Source organism: Hesperophylax consimilis, chromosome 12 (genome assembly GCF_061612785.1).
Source record: "Hesperophylax consimilis isolate HC1 chromosome 12, BYU_Hcon_1.0, whole genome shotgun sequence".
Taxonomy (NCBI): domain Eukaryota; kingdom Metazoa; phylum Arthropoda; class Insecta; order Trichoptera; family Limnephilidae; genus Hesperophylax; species Hesperophylax consimilis.
Window position 1 is genome coordinate 16,052,183 of NC_142847.1, and position 22,535 is coordinate 16,074,717.

The following is a 22,535-nucleotide window of genomic DNA, read 5'->3' on the forward strand; positions in this document are numbered from 1 at the left end:
TATCATGTGACGTACGGAGAAATACCAATAGATCTGGGGAACTATAATATTTTTACACAAATCTAGGGAATTTGCGACCGAAAAATGTTTTATGCGAGGTACCTATACTAACATTTATATATCACTACAGGGCTCCTACCGAAGTACAACTTGGCTGGAATATTTTAAATATCTCTTGAGCGAGGATTAATAGGAACCTCTCATATATTAAAACCGGCCATATTGCGTTTTTTCTAATCAAATTGCGACAAAATATAAGATCTCTGTGAAAGATCTTCTCTGGACATTTGAAATTTCAAAAAGCAGTATGAGTATTCTTGATTTGTTTTTGTAATACAATTCATTAAAAAAATATGACATTTTAACTTGAAAATTAAATTCCTCAAAATATCTTCGGAATTTATAGGGATATTTTGTACCATGTCAGAGGGAAACAGGGAAATAATATGTTTTGATATGATATCACTCGTTTTTCGTTTTGGACGTTTTGGTACTTTCAAGTTGTTTACCTAGGCGACGAGGTTGTCATCAGTCATTTATGAGGTTGTCATTCGTGGTTCGTGGATAACTCCCGTTTTCAGTTTTCATTTGAAATTAATAGTTGTGATATTATAATTCGTCATTATGGTGGCTCACGTATTTAGTGTTCTAATAGTGCTGTGTCTTTTATTCGACGGCAGTTTTCAAGGCGTATCCAAGTCGTATAAAAAAGCAAGGGTAAGTGATTTATTTAGTTACCTGTTGCACGAATCACCTTTCACCTTTTAATTAGCTATTCGTATTTTTCATCTGAAGGTTTATGAACGATTTTTTTTTGTTTTGTGTTTTAGAGCTTGCACTCGGCTGTGGACTTGACAGATGACGAAATGTCAACCGTCGCCCGAATGACGGATGTGAACAATTTCAACATTATTTTGGAAAATATTTTGGTTCCTCGGGTTGTTGGGACGGTGCAGCATGATATAGTTGCCGATTATATTGTGAAAGCAATGGAGAACATTGGCTGGCATGTGGAAAGGGATAGATTCATAGACACCACTCCAGTTTTTGGACAATTGGAGTTCCAAAATATCATCGCTAAGCTGAACCCAGAAGCTGATAGATTTCTTGTTCTGGCCTGCCATTACGATAGTAAATATGTCAGGGAGCACAACTTTGTTGGTAAGATAATACAAAAATCATGTTTTAATTGATCCCTTTGTTACAGATATTTAAAAAAATTCCGTGCTTCCAATTCTTGAATAATTAGGTTTAGTTGACTGAGGGTAGCGAAGTCCTGCTGTAACTCAGACTTCTCAAGCGTTTTGCATTTCATCTTTTTGTACATTTGTTTTTTATGTTCCTGATCCGGTTAAAGATTGTGGCCCTTTTAACCTGTCAGCTCCGCAGTAGAATATGCACATTAAAAAAAACCATTTCTCTAAAAATAGGTTATATACCTAATACTTTTAATTTAAAAAAGTATATAAATACAATATCTGGTAAAAATAGTACAATTAATGCTACACAGAATTGCTCCAATTAAACAAGTAAAGAATGATATTTTATGTTTCTAATTAAAAAACTTCACAATTACAACCAAAAAATATTTTTTTTTTTCATCAAGTAACGAGGTGAAAACTAAATTAAAATAGGCTGTTGGTTTTGCATCAGGAGAAGGAGCGCGTCTAGGTCCAACAATTTTAAAAAAATTGTCAGAAGTTTTGGTAAAAGCTTTTGTCAAACAAAGGTCCCATCGTCCGTAGTGTCGCTGTCATTTCATATATCGTCCACAATAGAACTAACATCCGATATGGTGAAAAATATCAATTCACTTTAGGATGTATTTATTTTAACAGGATAAACAATAAATACAGTTATCAGATGCGCGCCAACCGCAATACGCCGCACTCTAATGTAACACGCTCTCTCTCGAGGACGAACAAAAGCACTTTAAAGCACGCAGCACCGTAGTGCCGCGTCGCAATTTTCGTGAATAAGTTGGTTCAGTAAAAATTCTTTTTTCAAATGTGATCTATTGTGGAATAATGTGTGTATTATCACTGCGCCTTTGAGGTTATTTTTCACCAAAATGGCACTGTATACATCAGCCAAATACTATTATTATTAATTAAGTAGGTAGGTATTTAAGTACCTACTTACAAATCTTATGATTTCAGAGGAAAATTTTGATCTGTGATTTATTATAAGAGAAAATTAAAAACATACCTTTTTAGACTCAAGGTCTACTATTCACAGAACTATTAATTTATAATCACTGTTGAAACTGCCACAGTTGTGACATAACCTTACATTTGTTGTGTTAACAGTAGTGAATTAATTCCATTTGTGAATGATAATCATTGTGATTATAAACATGTGTTGTATGATTTATAAAAAATGCATTTATTTATTATCATTTTTATTGTTTGAAGAATCAATGCTGGTTTCATCAAATGACATTCATATTAGAAATTTATAGAAAGCTAAATTATTAAAAGTTATTTTAGTAAACATCTTTTCCTTTTTTATCAGTTTGTTTTATGTGGTAAAAAAGATGAATCATTAGAAAGTGGTTTCCTTTGTCCGACCACAACTATTTTTAAATAACACAACTTTCATTATCGCAACTTTTAATCTCACAAATCAATAGTGTTAATATTTCTTTCAAATCTTGGTGATTGAAAATGTTTACACACTCGTAATTAAATCCTCTCCAAGGATCCTAAAATCATCATTTTCTATGCTCAAATGAATTGTTTTTTATTATGTTATTTTATTATACATGCACAATCAAGCGAATCAAATACTTGAGTCAGGCCATGTCAAGAGTCAGATAAGAGTATGTAAGAAAGTTAATGAAGCAAGGAGTGTGTGCCAAGACAATGTTGTGTGGTGATCCATCCTCCCTGCCTATAGCTGAGGAGAAACGGTGCAATGGTTAGTTATTATATGTTGGTTCAGGGCTGTGCAAATTTTGATTTTGCAAACTTTGTGACTTCCTTATTTAAGATTGTAAACAATGTTTACAAGTTAGGAGTTCTTCTTTATCAGGAAGTGAAGATTTCTCTTGCATCTTCGGCATCAATCAACGAGATCTGCCACATCTCGATGGTTCATAACTCATTTTATTAAGAGCGGGAGCCACAGTACAAGCTAAATATTTTCATACGGCTCAAATAGTTGACTCACTAAACGACATCTCCGTTTAACGGGTGCCGTGAGCCCAGAGCGTATGAGCAATGAGAATACTGTGCTCGCCCGATACATCTCCCCCGATACGGCTCCCAGCGTAAGCGTATGAATGATTGTACGACTCTTGGTGCAGGTACGCCTCGTATCACGAGAAAAATTAGATTCTAGGCGGTTAGAAGGTGGTAGGTACATATGTCCAAGTCCAAATGTTGGACGGTCAGTCACCGTTCACAGTCAGTCAGTCAGTCTCTGAGTATGTAATAACAATTGATACTTGGATAATTTTAATGGCACTATTTTTCTAAAATATCTCTTGATAAAAAAAAGTAAGCATTCAATTGAACCATGGTGCGGTTTATCGGGAGTCGTACCAATACTTCTCATCAAAAAGAGCTAGCTCAATTGCAGCTCGTTCATGAACGACTCATTGTTACCTCAAATAAACCACCCAACTATTGTTATTTGTGAAGTGATGGGGTAATCATTTTTAAATTCCAAAATATCTTATCTTGATAAAGTCAAGTTACTGATTATCATTAATCTCCTTTCATTACAAAACATTATTTTGTTATCTCAACAACTCATAAAATCCTCTTAGTGGAACAATGTATGATATTTATAATCTCAAATTTATGTGAAGTGGATGGATATTTTTGCTTTTAGATTGATGGGTACCACAATATGATTTTCGTCTTTAATAAGTATTTTTTTATTTTTATGTTGAAGAATAAATATTAACAATTTGAAATATGCCATTTTCGATTTGCCACCAAAATGACATGTTCATTTTTATTCGTGAATTCGGCGGGGTTGACGTCATGCCGGGTGACATTGGTGATAACCTTCTTACCAGACATTTGCGTTTTCTGTGTCATAATAACGTTGTGGCCAGTTGGAAGCGTTTCGGAATTGTGGTTTTAGATCATTTTTGAAATTATGAATGAAAATATTAAAATTACATATTTTTAGTATGATAATCATAATCCGAAAACTAAACTTTATATCTTCCACACACTTTTAACGGTATTCATTGTTTGTGAAAATACACAATTCAGTATTCTCTCCACATGACCAGCTCATTGCAGTCTTTGAAATCTTCGGAATCTTACAATGATTCATGCTCTATTAGATTGATAAGTTATTTTTTATTCTGCTCAAACCATTTTCTAGCATAGGTCCAAAGATAGATCATTCTTACAATACAACAGACTTGTTTACAAAGATTTTTAATAGCTAACCTACTTAGTAGTGTGGCAGCCCTGCTGCAGATTCGCAGCTCTGCGGCAACCCCACAGACTTACAACAGCCCCGGCAGACGTATGGTTACAACACGCCGCCCTTTGAGAGTGTGGAGACTTTTCGGGAACATTCTCCAAAGACATTGCATCCTTTGCGGTCTGCCAACCAGAATACTATTATGCGACTTTTCTTCTCTTTCAGCAATACTAGGAGTACAAACTCAACACATGATTTCTCTTCTTCGGCATCGATCAATGAGATCTGCCACATCTCGATCATTTTGTGTCCTCAGTGCATCATCAGTGAATAAAGACTCAGTCGATATAATCTATAACTTTTATTTCTTTCTCTACCATCAACAAATACCCACAGTAGATTTTTGATCCAGCTCAATGCGTAAAGAGAGTAAGATTTTCTCAGCCATAATTACCGCGTCATTCTTCAATTTACCCGCCTGATGCGCACAATTCGTGTTGTTTTTTGTGTGTTTAATTAATTTTTTTATTGTGAAGAACACTTAACTTATTTGGCTTTATGGAAAATATAATAAATTCAACAATATTATGTATTTTTTTATAATATTTTTTTTATAGTATGAGATGGAGAAAAAAAATCATTTCCCTGAGTATAATTAGCTATTCTGGGAAAACTACTTGTGATTGATATTATATTAATAATAATTCATTTTATTCCTTTCTTATTTTTTATATTATTCTGTGCTCATGATGCTATAAATATATTATTATTATGTAAATTTTAATGCACATGTGATGTAATTAATTTATACTTGTATATGTAAAAGCCCGACGGGCGTAAATGAATAAATAAATAAATACAATTATATAAACACGTTATCTAAGTTATCCATTGGCTCCTCCGCTTTGATAGCCTATGCAATTAATTTGGTCGTAGTTCGATTTCCTTTGCTTGTATGCCTTCCCTTTGTTTATATTATCTGTGGTTTTACTTAACATCCTTTATCTGTATGGTTTAATCTTCCAGGCGCTACGGATTCGGCCGTGCCATGCTCCCAAATGATTAACCTGGCGTACGTGATGAAGCGGCAGCTGGATGCGTCCAAGCGCAGTTCCGACGTCAGTCTGCAGCTGATCTTCTTTGACGGCGAGGAGGCCTTCCGTCAGTGGGGCCCCACGGACTCCATATACGGGGCCCGCCATTTGGCTTCAAAGATGGAAAAAAACACCTTCAGATCGGCCAGCGGCGAAACTGCCCATGATCTCGATCGAATTGTAAGTACAATTATTTTCTTTTGCCATTTATAATACAATTTTATATTTTAAACAGCTGTTTATTCTCATGTTTGTAGTACAGACATCTATATCATGCATAACTTGTATTGAAAAGGGAGTAAGAGTTGTAGATACTCTCTGGTATGGCCCGTTGAAAGACCACCATTCAGAATCCAAATGTTGCTTGAAATGCTTTAGCCATGTTTTGTGACCAGATCTGAATAGCCAGGTACTTCCCAACCTTCCTATTTCCCCATCTAATTCCATTCCCCCAGCCTCACAACATACCTTAATTGGAGATGCCACAGTCCTGCTAGCTCTGGACAGTACAGAGCAGTTGTGACTCTTGATGTCTTGTGACTCATGCAGAGGGAGTAAGTTGGTTACCCACAGTGAAAGTCGAACTCGATTCTTCTTACAAATGTGACGCCACTTACGCCTGGCTCTAAGTAATCCATTAATTTCTTCCTTTGATCTTTTTTTGATATGCGTAACCATGGCCATTTAACAACAAAAATTGCATTGTCTTGCAATTTTTTGTTTGGGTGGTAATAAATGAAAAACAAATAACCAAGATCCAATCATTTAAAAACGCTTTGCTGGCAAGTAAAAGTTTATTTACGAAATTAATTTAATGACAGCTTTCCGGTAATTTTAAATTTTCAACAAATGGTATCCAGAAACCTGCAGGATAACCGCACGGATAGAGCTTGCCTCGGGTCACAAAGCCTTGGGATATTTTGAACCATCCGTAATAATTATTTTTATTTGTCATTCTCATATTATTGTATAAAATGAATCAGCTTCTGCCACATGTATTATAAATATGTTTATAATTTACAGACTAATTGAGATGACACCAGAGTTATTATGATGTTCATTGTATAGTACCCTCTTTTGACATGCAACATTTTCATTAAAAGTTATCTTTTGGTGCCTGTTATTAATATATATGTTTTTCCCTTGAAATCATCTGTACCTCTACCTTTATAAATTTTTAGAATTGTTAGACATTTAAGAAAACCAGAATTTTTGTGTTCGTAAAATTAAGGCGATGCCATACGTAGTAATGCAAAATCATGTGTTTTTGGTTTGAAAATTTGGTCGCCTAGAAATGTTTCAGATGCTTTAATTAAATACTGCGAGTAGAATACATCTTGGCCTTTGAAATAATCTTTATAAGCCCAGAGTCTTTTTCTAAGTCTTTTTATAAGCCCAGAAAAAAATAATGTAAAGACTTATGAAAACTGCTTGAAAGTTCAAAATCTCCTACTTACGAACCCATTTTCGGTTATGATTTTATTGCATAATGTGGCAAATTAAGTTATTTATAAAATGATCGAAAAAAAAAGAGTATTTATGCCTGAACATCCACAAAATAAAATAAAAGGCACTTTTTGGCCATGTTTTTTTCTTGCATAAATCAAAACAGGCGGATGGTGTTAAGAGGGAATTTAAACCTTATCGCCATCTACGTAAGTGTTGTTATTGATAGCGGCTCAATTTAAAATACTACACGACGTAGTGCATCACCTTAACCTGAAAAAAGACCGGGAATTCAACCCTTCGAGGCTGGTCCCCTGCATTCGCAGTATTAAAGAATCATGCTCATGCACGGTACGAAGCACTGCAAGTTAGTGTCAACCTAAAACATTCATTTTGCCTTAGGATATTACCTCCACCAAGTTAGTTAACACCTTTTGTAAATACTTTTTTTTTTATACAAAATTACATCAGCGCCATACACTGTAGTTTTTTTAGTAAGCATTTTGAGACAATTCTGTACTAAGTGTTGTTATAATCTGAAAGGTCTCATTAAAAATTAATGAACAATAAACATTTTTAAAAATAATTTAACATAAGCATAGGTATTTCAATGGCGTCATTATTATCGAGAGCTTGTTTTAAATTAATTTAATTTTTTTTCATAATACTAAAGGAAATAAAATTTAAACTTATTACGAAAATATATTGTGATCATACTAAAAATATATTTAAAAAAAAATAATGTTTGTGCATATAAGGATTGTCTAAGGACATAAGGTAATATGAACGTATTTAAAAAAATAACACAAATAAAATATTAAATATTTTCGGTGAATACTTACCTACTGACTTGTATTGTATATCAATATTTTACTAAATAAAAAAAAAACACTGATGAATTATAAGTATTGTTTACTATTGGCGGATGTACATTTTCATTGTTTGTAGCTCAATATTCTTTCAAGAAACGCGTACGCATATTTGTAATTCATTCAATGTGTTGCAATGACGGGGAGATTGTCTGATAAAAAGGGCTAGGTATTAACAAGGGCCCAGGGTGTATGTGCTTGCCATAACCGGCACCTTTTTTTACCCCCACTTGCTATCCTTATTTGACAAAATCATTCCCTAAATTCTGTATATTTTTACTCTAAGGCATGGTCCTAGGATAATGCGAGAAGGGATAGCTGCCTGCCACTAACTTTGTAGGAAGCCTATTTTACATAGGTAATCCCAGAAATTATCATTACTAATGAATATTTTTTTGGTCAACTGTTTCTGTGAAAAGAGCGCGTATTCCCGCATTCTTGGCCGAGCTCAGCAGGCCGGCCATAGAAAAATTGCGCGTATTCGCGCTCTTCTTCGCATACGTATGTCACGTTTTTTGATTTATTTAAAATATGGAACACACAGAGACATCTATTGGGATGATTTTGTAGTACTTCACCAAACAAACTAAATTACAGTTTTCTGATACTATCGATTTTACAGAGATCTACCCAGTTGCTTCGTTTGACAGACAACAGTGTCACTAGAATAGGGCTGTCAACTTTCGCGTCTCTTTTGTCTATCTCTGTCAGGCGTCATTGTTTACTGTGTTTTCTGCGTTCTTTGAAATTTTGTTTTTGTTTTACGTAAATATGTACTTTTTGATACTTGTGCGAAACAAATAATAATTAATTTAGTTTTTTTTTTAATTTTTTTTTTTTTACAATAAAAATAAAAATAATTCAGTTTACAATTAAAAACCTGTAGCGTCGAGAAAAATCTAGATTAACTAATTAATAATAAACCGCTCGACCTACTTAGTACCTACTCCCGAATTATGTACCTGCAGTCCAAATCGCATCGTAAACAGAGCAACCTACGTACTTCAAGCACCTACTTATCTATCGACGACAATAACATCGCAAGTCCGTCTTTCACATTACGAGAACTCGAAAGAAGGTTCGAGTCTACGGCCTATGCATAATTGCCGCGCTGTCGAAGGATCCTGAAACATACAGTCTGTGCGAGTGCCTAGGATTTAGTTGCCATCCATCTACCTACTGCTGCCGTCGGCCGTGTAGTATAAGTATGTAGTATAGTGGAAAACATACGAAGGACGGTCGGAAAAAGGTCATATTTGCGGTTTGATTTTGATATATGCTAAGCCTGTGTAAATTTAAAAAATATTTAATGAATATTTTTCTCCTTAAAAACATTATGTTTATCAAGTTGCGTAATAAGTAAGTAATAATAATAGTTCAAAAGCTGAAAAACTGGAGAATTGGCATTTTACATTTTTACACAACATGTAAAATATTCAAAATGATGCTGATCGATGGATAAATGTTTTAAAAATCTTAACCTTAATATTTTTAAACAATCAATTTAAAATACTTATATAACATTTGGTTTTATAATGTTAAAATTCAAAGCGCAATGACATAATAAATTAATTAGCAAATTTGTTCAATCCGTTTTTCCTATAGGATTTTCCTCTGTCAAATATGTATTGTGGTTTCCTGCTACTTCAGAAGCTATTGTTGGTCAAAACTGTGTATTTGACAGCCAGAAGCATTTAACTCTACAATTGAAAATTTGATTGAATTGTTTCATTGTTACTGTTTTATGAAAATGATGTTGCGTAGCGTTGGGTCCGAAGTTGGCTGGGGCACATAATATAATATATTTGTTCGATAAAAAAAATCCTAACAGTATCTAATACATAATGGTTAAAACTTTTAGCTATTAAGTACCATAAAATGAACTACATAAAGAGAAAATTCATTAGCCTATTTTTCAAATACATACACAAAGTTATAAATTATCCTATTTTTAAAATGCAATGTTTAAATTCGTTGCAAGTTATGTAAGCCTTTTCTGAGGCATTGAGTTCTGTAAAAATGTTTTGATACATTTCGACTAGTTGATCCCCCAACTTTTCTTTCACAAACCATTTTATTGTAATAAATTTGCCACTGAAATCATTTGGCCGAAAACATTATGAAAATGTTCAATTAATATTGATCATAGAACTCTACATTACTGAAGGATAATATTTACGCAAAAACTTTAGATAATTGTTTGTAGTACATATTATAATACTCCTAAACTGTCAACGTCCTAAAATTAACGAACCCGAATACAAATACAATTGTCAAAATGTCAACAATGATTTGTTATGACTATCCTAGATTATCTCCCGCTAAATAATGCTTTGCCAAAGTAATATTTGTAAGTTAAAAAGTCATATCTATTCCTATATTTGTATCCGGCGAATTTATAAAACCAATGAAGGAGTGAAAATTGCCAAGTAGAGAAACGAACTTCTCGTGTACTCAATCCCATGCAAAACAGTGTTGACCCCAAAATATTTCTATGGAACATAAATTCATTACCCAATGCGTGTGTGCAAATCAAAAAATTCCCCGCCAAGCAAATCACCCAGTTTGCAAAAATTGTCAACAGATGGCAGTAATGAATCATATCACAAACGACTTTGCTGCCAAAATATGAACTTGATTTCTGATTTAAATTAATCAATTTTAAATATAATTTGTCTTAAAATAGGTAATATAATTCGTCTTAAAATATAATTCGTCTTAAGATTTGTACATTTGTGATTCTTGTATTTGTACGCAATGATGATTCGTTTTAATATTTACTGTTCTTTCATAATATGAAAGCATTTGCCTGTTTGTCAATTGATATGAAAATTTTGAATAGCTTATTTATAAAATATAAACATCAAGGTTTTTTATTAAATTACCTTTTAAAACTTCTGCAATGTTTTAAAATTGTTTTTTAACCTTGCTTTTTGTTATTGTGCAGGTTAAAAAGTTTTCTCATATTCCTATTGTGTGAATAATCCACACCGTTTAATCTTTCAATTTCCACGCTGACCTTACATTGTTGATAGACACGGTTGTTATATTTTCTATTTACATAAAGGTGGTGAATAAAGTTTACTGTAAATGATTTTGTTATTTTTATAATATTATCATTGAATTTAATCTTTTAGCTGTGCTGAAAATAATAACGTATTAGGGAACTCAAGACATTTGTGACTGTCACATACGTGTGATCGACCAGCACTTATAATTATGTTTTCTGTATGTATAGGTCAATGATAATTATTCCTTCATTCAGGTATTTGAAAAAATATAGTAAATCTGATAAATTAAAAATATCAAAATCAATAAGGTGGATTTTTGATCTGATTTGTTTAGCAGTGTTCAAGTTAAGAATGCAAATGATTTGATAAAAATAAAATAACTAACTCTCCATCACGCAATCTCTTCGAGGGGTGTGCAGAAAGGATAGACCACCACACAACACTATCTTGGAATACACTCCTTGCTTTGTTTAAAATCATGCATCGTCGCACACATACTCTTTTGTCACTAAAACTCCTGACATGACCCCACTCAAGTATTTGATTTACTTATTGTACCTGCTTTACACAATACTTTTTATAATATTATTTATACATCTATTAAAGACCTTGGTGTCTCTCTTGATAGCAAGCTTTCTTTTCAGGATCACATAACTGCAATCGTTAATAAATCTCTCAAACTACTTGGTTTCATCACTAGAATCACTTCGGACTTCAAAAACGTAAATACCCTTAGAACTCTTTACTGCTCCTTGGTTCGCCCCCCATCTTGAATATGCTTGTGTTATTTGGTCTCCTTTTTATTCTGTCCACATTCGACGCATTGAATCTGTTCAACATCGGTTCTTAAGAGGGATTGCTAGGAGGCTAGGTTTAGAAAAAGGCAAATACTCATATGATGAAATTGAACTAACTCTAAACCTCTCTCCTTTGGAAGTCCGTCGGGAAAGAAATGACCTCATTTGCTTCTTCAAAATTATAAATGGTATTATTGATTCACCTACTCTACTGCAACTCATTCCCTTCAATATCCCCTCGCAAAGACTCAGAAATAATGAACTGCTCTTCCTCAACCATCATTCGACAAATTATGGATATTATTCACCATTGTCCAGAATGTGTAGACTGGTCAACTCAAGTCAAAACCTTAACTTTTTTGGAATAAGTCTAAATGATTTTTGCCAGTCGTTAAACAAGTGACGGAATATTATAAGTGTCCTGTGGTCCTGACCCACGGCGTATTCTTGACTTGATTCGACTTGTCAATTTATTTTCTTATATTATATCTACCATATGTCTTTGCTTTCATGTACCTTTGTCTACTCCTATATTTTTCATTTTACTTTATTTGTGTTATTAATTTGTAATTTGGACAAGTCCGTTAATAAATAAATAAATAAATAAATACCGATGATCACCATATCGGGACCCATACGAATTTTTTTTGCTTTACACAATCATTATTTTCATACTCACGATTTCATGCAGATAGTTGCTACTAGAGAAGAAATAATATTTTGAGACAGTACTAAATTGTCAAAAAATGGTAACACCTCTAACATAACCCTAAATCACAGTTATGAAACGAGTTGTATATCTACGTTTGAAAGCATCTGTCACTGTCATTTGCGAGCTTTGTCGCGTGCTTGGTCATTATTCAATCGATGTTTTTGTTTACCAGTTTGTCTTTCAACTTTTATCATGTTGATTTTTATAGGTACCTATGCCTTGGCAAAACTGCCTACCTGATTATCGTATCTTGATCAGTACGATATTAATATAATATAACTACCAAAACGCAGCGGTGCAGATGCCCAAGCAAATAGCTCTCACAACCCTGTTTCTATTCATTAACAAAAAGTATGTTACAATATGAAGTCATACATAGATATTCTTTATTCTATGAGTTAGTATGTAAAATTCTTGTGTATTATTTTCTCAAAACAAAATGTCAAATCATCTAATATACACATGAAATTTACAATACCTAACAGTAATACACATTCACAATCAGTAATAAATATATATTGTATTTAATTTTTGGAATAACTTTATTGAGTTGTAATATTTTAAATCCTCAAATTGTAATATTTAATTATTGAAGACAATATTCATCCAAGACTTGCAGAAAAAGTCAATAGATGTCGCACATAAAAAATAAGATAGGTTTATTTAAAAATACGCTGTCTAGATCGCATTTAGTTCGGGTTGAATCTTGCAATCATACATAAAGATAGTTGCCAGTAAAAAATGTGCGGTGAAAAAATGAAGACAATGTTGGAAGTTCTTATTCGAAGTATGATACAGTTAAATGTGACCGAAGGGGATAGGGTCCCATTAGCTCAGTGGTAAAGAGCGGTGCCCCGGCAAGGCAAGGGTCCTGGGTTCGAGTCCTAGATGTGACCGTATCCTTTTCTGATTTTTCTGTTTCATATTTTCGTTTAAAAAATCGCTAATATTGTCTTCAATAATTAAATATATATTGTAGTTAATACTTTTTATTAATATTTTAAAACTGAATAAAATGCAACACCTTCATGTAATAATAATAATAAAAGTTTATTCCATAAGTATGTGGGGGTAGCGCAATACAATACATTCCATATTTTAAAATAACAGACAAAAAATAAGAATACATAGATAGGCACAAAAAAAGTTGTAGAAAATGAAGCAGCCGTTTATGGAGGATATTTTAACATCTCCCGTCTCCAGAGGGCCATCAGGGGGGACTCCATCCGGGCAAACGTGACAGTGATGATAGTGTAATTGATTGGCGCAGTCTGTGCCATAAGCTTCCCACGTGGTGGCTCGTCCCTATAGTTGCGTAGAAAAATGTGTTGTCAACTAATTGAAATACCTTTTTACATATAAATTTATTTGACTTTCGATGTGTATATGCTCACTACAGTCAATATGAGAACCCACTTCTTCACATAATGTTGTTTTTCCGCATGAGGGTTTTATTGATAGAAACATGTATTTGTGGTATTGTAACAGAGCTACATTTCGATTTCATATGAATTTTGTCGCTAGTATGGAAGTCTGTTAATCCATTCTTCTTAATATGGTGGAAGATAATTGGTGGAGATCAAAGTATCTTCCAACATATAATCAATTTTATTTGCATCTGGGACATAGGAGTTGAAAGGTTTTACAGCCTCCATGGTCGAGGGGTAAGGCTCTTGACTACGAATCTGGAGTTTGTGGGGATATACCCCAATTAGAGATGCCATAGTGTTACTAGGTCCAGAAGGTTGGGAGTAGTTGGGTTTCTGTGCGGTATTCATATAAAAAATAAAAAATAAGAAATGTTGTGTATTAGTAAAAAAATGCAAAAGTAATCTAAATGGCTTTGCATTATTTTTGGCTTGGTTGTAGATCTGTACAAAACCTTTTGTTTTGATCCGGAACACAACCTTTTGCTTGGTTTAATATGTCAGTTATTGTTATGTATATTTATATGTATGTTTATATACATTCCAGGACCTGTTGATCCTGCTGGACCTGCTGGGCGCGCGCAACCCCAAGTTCTACAGTTACTTTGCCGACACCGCGCGCTGGTTCGGCCGCCTGAGCGAGGCCGAAGAGCGGTTAGGCGAGATGGGACAGCTGCGTGGCCCGCGCTCACAGTACTTCGTCAACCGACACTACGGGGCGCACATCGAGGACGATCACATACCCTTCCTGAGGAGAGGTAAACTTCTCATTAATGTTACTGACGACCAGTGACAGCAAGCATTGGAGCAATGCACTCACTAAATTTCAGTCAATCTTAAAATAATAATAATCATCAATAAATCAATGTAATACTATAAAGTATTAAGTTCAATTCAACCGGCTCGTTGAATTTTCGTTCTTTGTATCACGTGTCATAAGCAGATTCCATATCTCTCATCTGGGAACATCAATAATCTATGGCCTTTGCACAAGTAGGCTGCCAACGTTAGCCGGCATACCTGGTTATTGTCGGTTTTTCATGACAAAACATTTCAAACAACGTTCGGCTGGTTGGCGCCAATGTTGGTTCAACGTGTATTAGGGGCCTTAAAACTGATGTTGTCAATTCTTATTTGATTTTTGGACTCCTAGGGTAGGGACGGCCAATGAAAATGATGTTTTGAGAAAGAATTTCGATAACAAAAAAGTTTTAACTGTTTTCAACCGAAGTAAAGGATATATTGACCTTTCAGTTTACCTTTTCTTTAGTTGCAGTGTACATTGCATAAAATGTAAACAATCTTAACCTTTACAACGCAATCTATCCCATAACGTAGCACGTTTTGACACAATGTATGTGCTTTTGTGAAATTTTTTGATAACATATGCGACATTCGTGTACAGATATAACGGCCGATGGATCACATAATATTTATCTGCTAATGGTGAGTCATTGGCTTAAACACAGCTTTTAAAATTATTTTCTCATCATTATTTTATCTCTATTTTCAGATGTCCCCATTCTGCATCTTATCCCCACCCCCTTCCCAGATGTGTGGCACAAACCCTCGGATAACCGCAGTGCCGTCGACATGGACACCGTGGAAAACATCAACAAGGTTCTGCGCGTCTTCGTTAGCGAGTATCTCGGCTTGAACCTATGACTAGAGCTGGATGGCGGGGATGACAGTACCAAGGATGAATTCTGACTAGATTCTCCCATGTACTTCAGTACTTAATACGATCACTGCTCAAATCAGACTTTATACATCCCTCCATGAACTATACATAATATAATAAATTGCTGTGTTGACTTGAAGTCTAGGATATTGTGTGACAAGCGAAATATACATAATTTACGCTGAAGTATTGAATTATATGCATATGCATAATGTATATTTGAGCCTTTTCTGCTTAATAGTGCATATTGACCTTTGTTCTGCCATTAATGTCTATTTTAGCCATAAAACTCTTCAAAATACGAGCTATTTAAATTAGAAATGAACGATATTCTTGTCCTTTCTTAGGAATCGGTTGAATAGTTTGACATTAGTAGTGCATAATTTGGCATTGATAGTTAATATCTTGTCATTGTTAGTACATATTTAGGCATTGAACTAGCAATACATTATTGAAACTAGTTTCGGTTTATGATAGTTTTACTGTCGAACTTATAAAACCTGATGCAATGCACTAGCGTATGTTTGCATTGATAGTGCATGTTTCGCCCTATTGGTAGTGCATATTTATAATCCGATATTTAATTATGAAAAAATTTGCTAATGCTTAAGGATCTGTGCTTCCTTTACCCGAGTTTTCACTATAACCAAGTTGTGATGTATTGTGACTTTTTTCTCCTTAAAAATGTAAATTTTTTCAAATTAAAACTAGTATACTTTTTATTCAATTTGGCCTCACAAAATACTTAATAAACACATGGAAAGCATTGCAAAACCTTTAAGTGCACTAAAATAAATTGTTTTATTTTTAATGTGTACACGATATTTGGAAATATAATTCATCGCTTACAACTGTGTCTGTATTATATAATATTTCTAATATGTATGTACCTTGAATATTTGTGGATAATGTGTTATATTTATGTATCAATGTAAATTTGAAGTTCATTTTAATAGAGTTTTATAAATAATCTACTTACTATACCGTGTATGGATACACTGGTTTTTATGTTTATTTTAATTCCTTCTATTTAAAATCTATTTTTGAATACAATACTTACATACAAAGTGTTAATTATTTAAATGTCTACATAATATAATATTTATGTATGTAATACATGTTCGAGATTTAAAAAATCATAAAATTATTTGCTTAAGGTAGGCGACACATTACGCTATATGCATCATGGCTTGGCCTATTTCAGCATATCCCTCGCCATACACTACCAATGGGAACGTATGGTGAGCGATATGCTGAAATAGGCCAAGCCATGAAAATATAGCGCTGTTATAGCGTGATCTGTCACGGGCATAAATGTAGATAGAAATGCTTTCAAGCGATGTTCCTATGGTAAATACATTACCATAATATTATCTGTTATAATTATTAAAGTCATGTATAGAAATTGCTTTTAGGCATTCCATTATTTATAGTAAAGAAATTATTGCTTTGCTATGTATGTATCTTAATGATACATGATCCCATGTACATATTTTAGTGTTTGTGTTCTAAGTGTACCGTTATATATTATTTTCCGACTGTTGTGATTCAGAAATTATTCTGTTATATTGACAATATTAATACATATCAATTTTATGTACTTACCTATTATAAAATAACATTAATAAAATAGCATTTTATTTTCATATTTGTGACTGCCATACTCAAAGAATAATATTTTAGCAACATAACCAAGCCATTCATAAGTATATAACCTCCGTCCCATAGTTCATATTAAATGTACACAATATTATGTATCGTAAAAAAACAAATGATTTGAAATTACTAAACATAAATAAATGATAAAATGTTTCCTATAATAATAAATCAAACTGAACAATAAAAATCTAGTGGAGCAAAGCGTATGAATGATTGTTGTTTATTTATTTATACATATTTAGATAAGAAACATAAGCACAGTTCGTGTTGCTTTGACTGCTTTCAATGAGAATCACGCCTGGATTTGAAAATACAAATTATAACATAACCAGCTGACGTGTAACCGACGTTGTTGGGAGTTATCCTTAGGAGATAGACATATACCATTTCGGACTTTTCTGTAGGCCTGTTTAACTGTTTGAACGCGTATCGTCGAACGAATATCTATCATAAATTGCGTTTCGTCGATATATCGACGACATGAGGCACAGTATATCTCTGGTATTCGGATGGTGCGCTGCGTCTGCGGTGTGTTGCTTTTCGCTTCTTTACTGCGCGTTGAGAGCAAATAGTAATAAATAGCAACAAAAAATGACCAGATTGCAGTTTACCTCAGTCATAATAGAAGCACTCGAAAAAGAGCGGATGGCGAAAAAAAAATCTTCAGATACACCATCCACTTCAACAAAAATTTTTGGTCTTCCGGGGACTAAATTGCGCTGCTGCGTCGTGTGCAGCAATAAAGGCGACAACGGACTAAAGCGTTCTTCTTTGATTTGAAGGGTTTGTACGGGGTTTGCTTTGACAAACATATTTGTGGACCGTAGTAATTTTATTTTTTCAATATTTGATTGTATTTTTTTCCTTGTTTTGTTTTTATTTTGTGCTTATATTTTCACATCATAATACTAAGTGTCCTAAATAAATAAAAAATAATTGATAAAATATCTCAATATTTGACCAAGTTATGATTTTTTTATTTAGCTTCCTAATTTTTCATTTTTTTTCCCAGTTTTTTAACACTCAATTTTAGTAAATATTATGAAAAAAGGCCCAGCACACAAACGGTTAAGATATATATTTCTGTAGTACATTATTTTGATGCATCTCATGAGGTTTAGCCAGCGTTAGCAATTTAGTGCCCGAAAATATATTTTTATGACTTGATCTACTTTCTCTAAATATAATATGCATCTACCATATATGTAAACCTTCCGGAAGAAATTCTCTAAATGATAGTGAAAACTTTACCAAAATCCGTTGTGTAGTTTAGAAGAACTAAGTGCACAAATAGATGAGATATTTACATTCATACATTATAATTTGACTTATTTTATTTTATTCATTTTATGCCCGTAGGGCTTTTACATAAGTATATGTGGGATAATTTTGAGATGATGAACAATTTAGAACATGAGAAAGAAATAATAAAAATAAAATTACAGAAGATAACAAAATGCATACATACATGAAATAAAAATACAAATAATGTGGAAGTTTAGCTTGTGAAAGTAAGTCACACGACCTCAACCGTTTTATCAACTTATTTTTTTTATTTTTATTTAAGTTTTAATCCAGCAGGACTGGGAGGATAGTGCAATCCCAGTCTGCCATATTACATGAAATGCAGTAAAACAGGGAAACAATAAAATAAAGTAAAAAATTATAAAAATGGAAATAAGATAAAACAAAGAGAAAAAAAATAAAAATATTATTACATATTATATCGGGCTTTATTTGTAGTTGTAAATTTTGTATTCATGGCTACATTGACGGCCTTATTGACGGCCGGCATAGTACAGTGGTAACGCATTGGACTGCCATTCCGAAGGTCGCGGGTTCGAACCCGGCGTGCGCAAATAAATTTTATTTGATTGATTTGTGTTATTTTCACAATTAATTAATTAAAATAATATATAGTATATTTGCGGCACGTTCCAGAGTGGAAGATACTACCAGTATCGCCCTGGTGTAAGACCACCATTCAGAATTGAAACGTTGCTCCAAATGGCTTTAGCCGTGTTTAGTGACTAGATCTGAATAGCCAGGTACTTCCCCACCTTCCTCTTTCCCTTCCCCACTTACCTTCAGCCTCACAACATCCCCCAATTGGGGATGCCATAGTCTCACTGGCTCCAGACGGGAGCAGTTGGGACTCTTGTGAGGTATTCACTATAAATAAAAAAAAAACATTTTAAATAAAATATTTTAATTTAATTTAAAATTTATCTGAAGACAATTTGTTTTGTTAATGGTTTCGTATTATGTATTATCATTATGTGAGTAATCATTCCACCCAAAGATATTAGAAGAATGAGATGTGCTATGAGCAGTTCATACTGTGTGGAATTGTTTTGACCAGTGTCGCCGGTTTTGTTCACCAATACTACTGCACACCTTCGCTTACGCTAAGGTATCCGCACTAATACATAGAACAGATTTCTATGCGTACACGTCCCGATAGTATTCAAAGTACCCTAATTAGGTAGTACTCCGCCAACGGTCTGGCGGCCAACATAGCATATCCCGTTCTTCTAATATCTTTGATTCCACCTATGAGTATATCATTAAATAGGCATTTAAAAGTAATAAAGTTATTGTACAGCAGCATTGCCAGATTATTATTTTATGAAATCGAGATTTGAGTCGTGTAATTTCTATACCCGCTATATCAACTTTCATTGATTTGGAGAAAACCGCAAAAAACTGTCACATCTCTAGCGTACATAAGTAAATGCATTACAATTTTTTATATAATGAATTGGAGTAATAAAATTTCGAAAAGCATTTATTTTTCTATATATGTCTAGCAATAATTAAGTAATTTCGATAAATAAAATGGATATAGCGGATTTTGATACTCACTTCGTGATTTTGAAAGTCAACTGAGCCGACATGGCGGGTTTAGAAACTCACGCGTAGATCATTTTGACACACGAGCGTGGCGTCAGAGCGGCGGCCATATTGTATTTTGGCAAAATAACTGCTTGTGATTCGTTGAATCCGATATAGCGGGTTTTGATAGTAACTTTCTGTATGATATAGCGGATTTGGTTTCTCACTCGCAGTTTAAACATGGTTTTTGGTCGCAATAAGGAGGGTTTTGAAACTCAATTTTAGGCTCCTCTTGTTGCTCGCAAAAATGTGAACAAGATGTCATACTCAGATCATTTTGTCAAAAAATCGGATATAGCGGGTATAGAAATTATAGGATTCATTTTTACTATTTGAAAATCGAGATTTAAGAGCAATGAGGGGTACAATCTAAAAAATGTGGTTCAAGTTTTCAAAAATTTCTATGAAAGCCATCATAAATGACACAACATGAACTGCAAAACTCTTCCCGACCTGCCAACGCAAAGTACCTGCACATTCTTTTGTCTTAACAACTAAACGTTTAAACTAAGGAGTGTTTAGAGGGTAGTTTGAAAGGTCTAAGTATTCTGACGCCCGAGCGATACTAACAATATCTCTTCACTGCAATGAAATACAGAATCGAATTAAAGTCGAGGTAATGTAGTTTTTCAACGGTAACATTGTGGTATACAGTAGTGAATGGTGGAAAAAGCTGGAGATGCCCGAGAGAGACATTAGCAATAGTGAAGTATTGCTGTGTCCACTAATTTAATATATTTATAATATATATACATAATTTTTGCTGTTGAGGTTTGTTTGAATCTTTAGTTAAATTATGTTTACAGCGGCCTTCAACAGATGTCAGTGTTCAGTTATACATTGTGTATTACATATTCGAAATTGAGAATAACATTTTATTTAGCAATCGATATTTGAGTCGTCGACTTGTAAAACCTGCTCTGGAATTTGTAGGAAATCTGTAGACGTCACAAAAAACTGTTTGAAACACTTTGAACATAAAAAAAAAATATACCTTTTATACTAAATATCAACAAATTTATACATTATTTTATTGAAATATAGCGAAAAAAAATTAATAATTTATTTATTTCCAATTTACTTTGAAGAAATTTCCATAGTGGGTTTTGCAAGTCGACGACTCATTTATGTCATTGTTTTCATTTTATAGCTCTTGGATAGCAATACAACAGATAATTGTTTTTATTTTACAACTTTAGAAAAACATGTGTATAAATAAGTTTTGTCAATGTCAAGTATTTCAGATTTTTTTTATCGATTAATAAATTTATCGCAATAATGTATTGCTTACAATTTTTTTAATATTTTTTATTGCAACTCTTCCCCATCTTTTTTCTATCCGCACTTAGCCTCACAGCATTCCACAAATTGGGACTGTTATAATCCCACTGGCTCCGGGCAATATATGTGTCACCGTTGTACGGTACGTAATAACAATGATTTTTCTTCATTTTAACGCAGGTATGGGCTTGGTAGACTCAAGGGGCTCTGAATGGTGTGTTGCTGAGGCGCCATATTTGCCAAGCCATCTACTAACTTACTACAGTTCTTGACATGGGGGGTGGTAAATACTTTCAGTATTGCCTCGGTGAAAGTCCACGCTTCAGAATCAATAGATACGTTGCTTGAAATGGTATTTGCTGTGTTTGGTGACCATATTTGAAAAGCAAGGTACTTCCTCTCTCCTGTCTCCTTACCCTCCCAAGTCCTTTCAGTCTCAACACACTCAATTGGGGATGCCGTAGTCTTACTGGCTCCAGATGACAGGACCAGCTGTGCGCCAAGTGGCACCTGGCGCAGGTAAAACTGTTGATTTATTGTCAAAAACTAAATAAACACCCGAGGGGATGGGAGTGGTAATGCAGATGTAAAGGTGGAGGGTATGGGGAGCTGGGGGTGGACGGGGGAGGATGAAGCGGTGTGGTTCGATGGTGGAGGGCACAGGTAGCGATGGGGGGGATGTGGGAGATGGGATGGGGATGGAAAGCTGACCATGAATATACATGAGACAAATACATATATTAATACTCAGTTTCTTTGTTTTTTTTCGGAGGCATTTAGGCGTAAAGCGACCACTCTCCCCCTTAAGTCGATACGACTCGAGGTTCGTTTTCGCTTGTGCGGTGTTAAGAAAAAAGTCCCATTCAATTGTTTCGGGCTTCAGGCGAAAAGCCCCCGCCGCATAGTGGGCTGAAAATCGCCTTTCATAGACATAGAGACTTGAATTTTCAAGGGTATTTTTTTTGGCTAGAAATGGATTCTGCTGATCATTACTACGCTATAAAATGTCGTACGAAGCAATTACGAAAAAATCCTAAAGTGGAAAAAAAATCTTTTTTTTGTTGATGATTCATTTAAAAAAAAAAAAATCGCACCTTGCGCCACAATATGAAGTATGTAAAAAAAATACAAATAAATAGTAGTATTATCTGTGTGTAAGGATAGAATGGCCAACCTTATGATTCCAAAGATAGCCTCATTTTTAATGTCAGCGCCATACAAATTTTTCTTAAAAAAATTATAACTCCTTCATTTGTACACGCAATTGCTTCGTA

At 34.0% G+C, this 22,535-nt stretch overlaps 1 protein-coding gene across 1 annotated transcript; it reads left to right on the forward strand.

The window, feature by feature from the left end:
* The first annotated feature begins 491 nt into the window (after positions 1-491).
* On the forward strand, positions 492-21,173 carry isoQC (iso Glutaminyl cyclase). The gene is made up of 5 exons (XM_089638165.1): positions 492-717; positions 831-1,161; positions 5,416-5,663; positions 14,293-14,503; positions 15,259-21,173. Exons 1-5 carry the CDS (start codon positions 625-627, stop codon positions 15,408-15,410), a joined length of 1,035 nt encoding a protein of 344 aa, XP_089494291.1. The 5' UTR covers positions 492-624; the 3' UTR covers positions 15,411-21,173.
* The last annotated feature ends 1,362 nt before the right edge of the window (positions 21,174-22,535 follow it).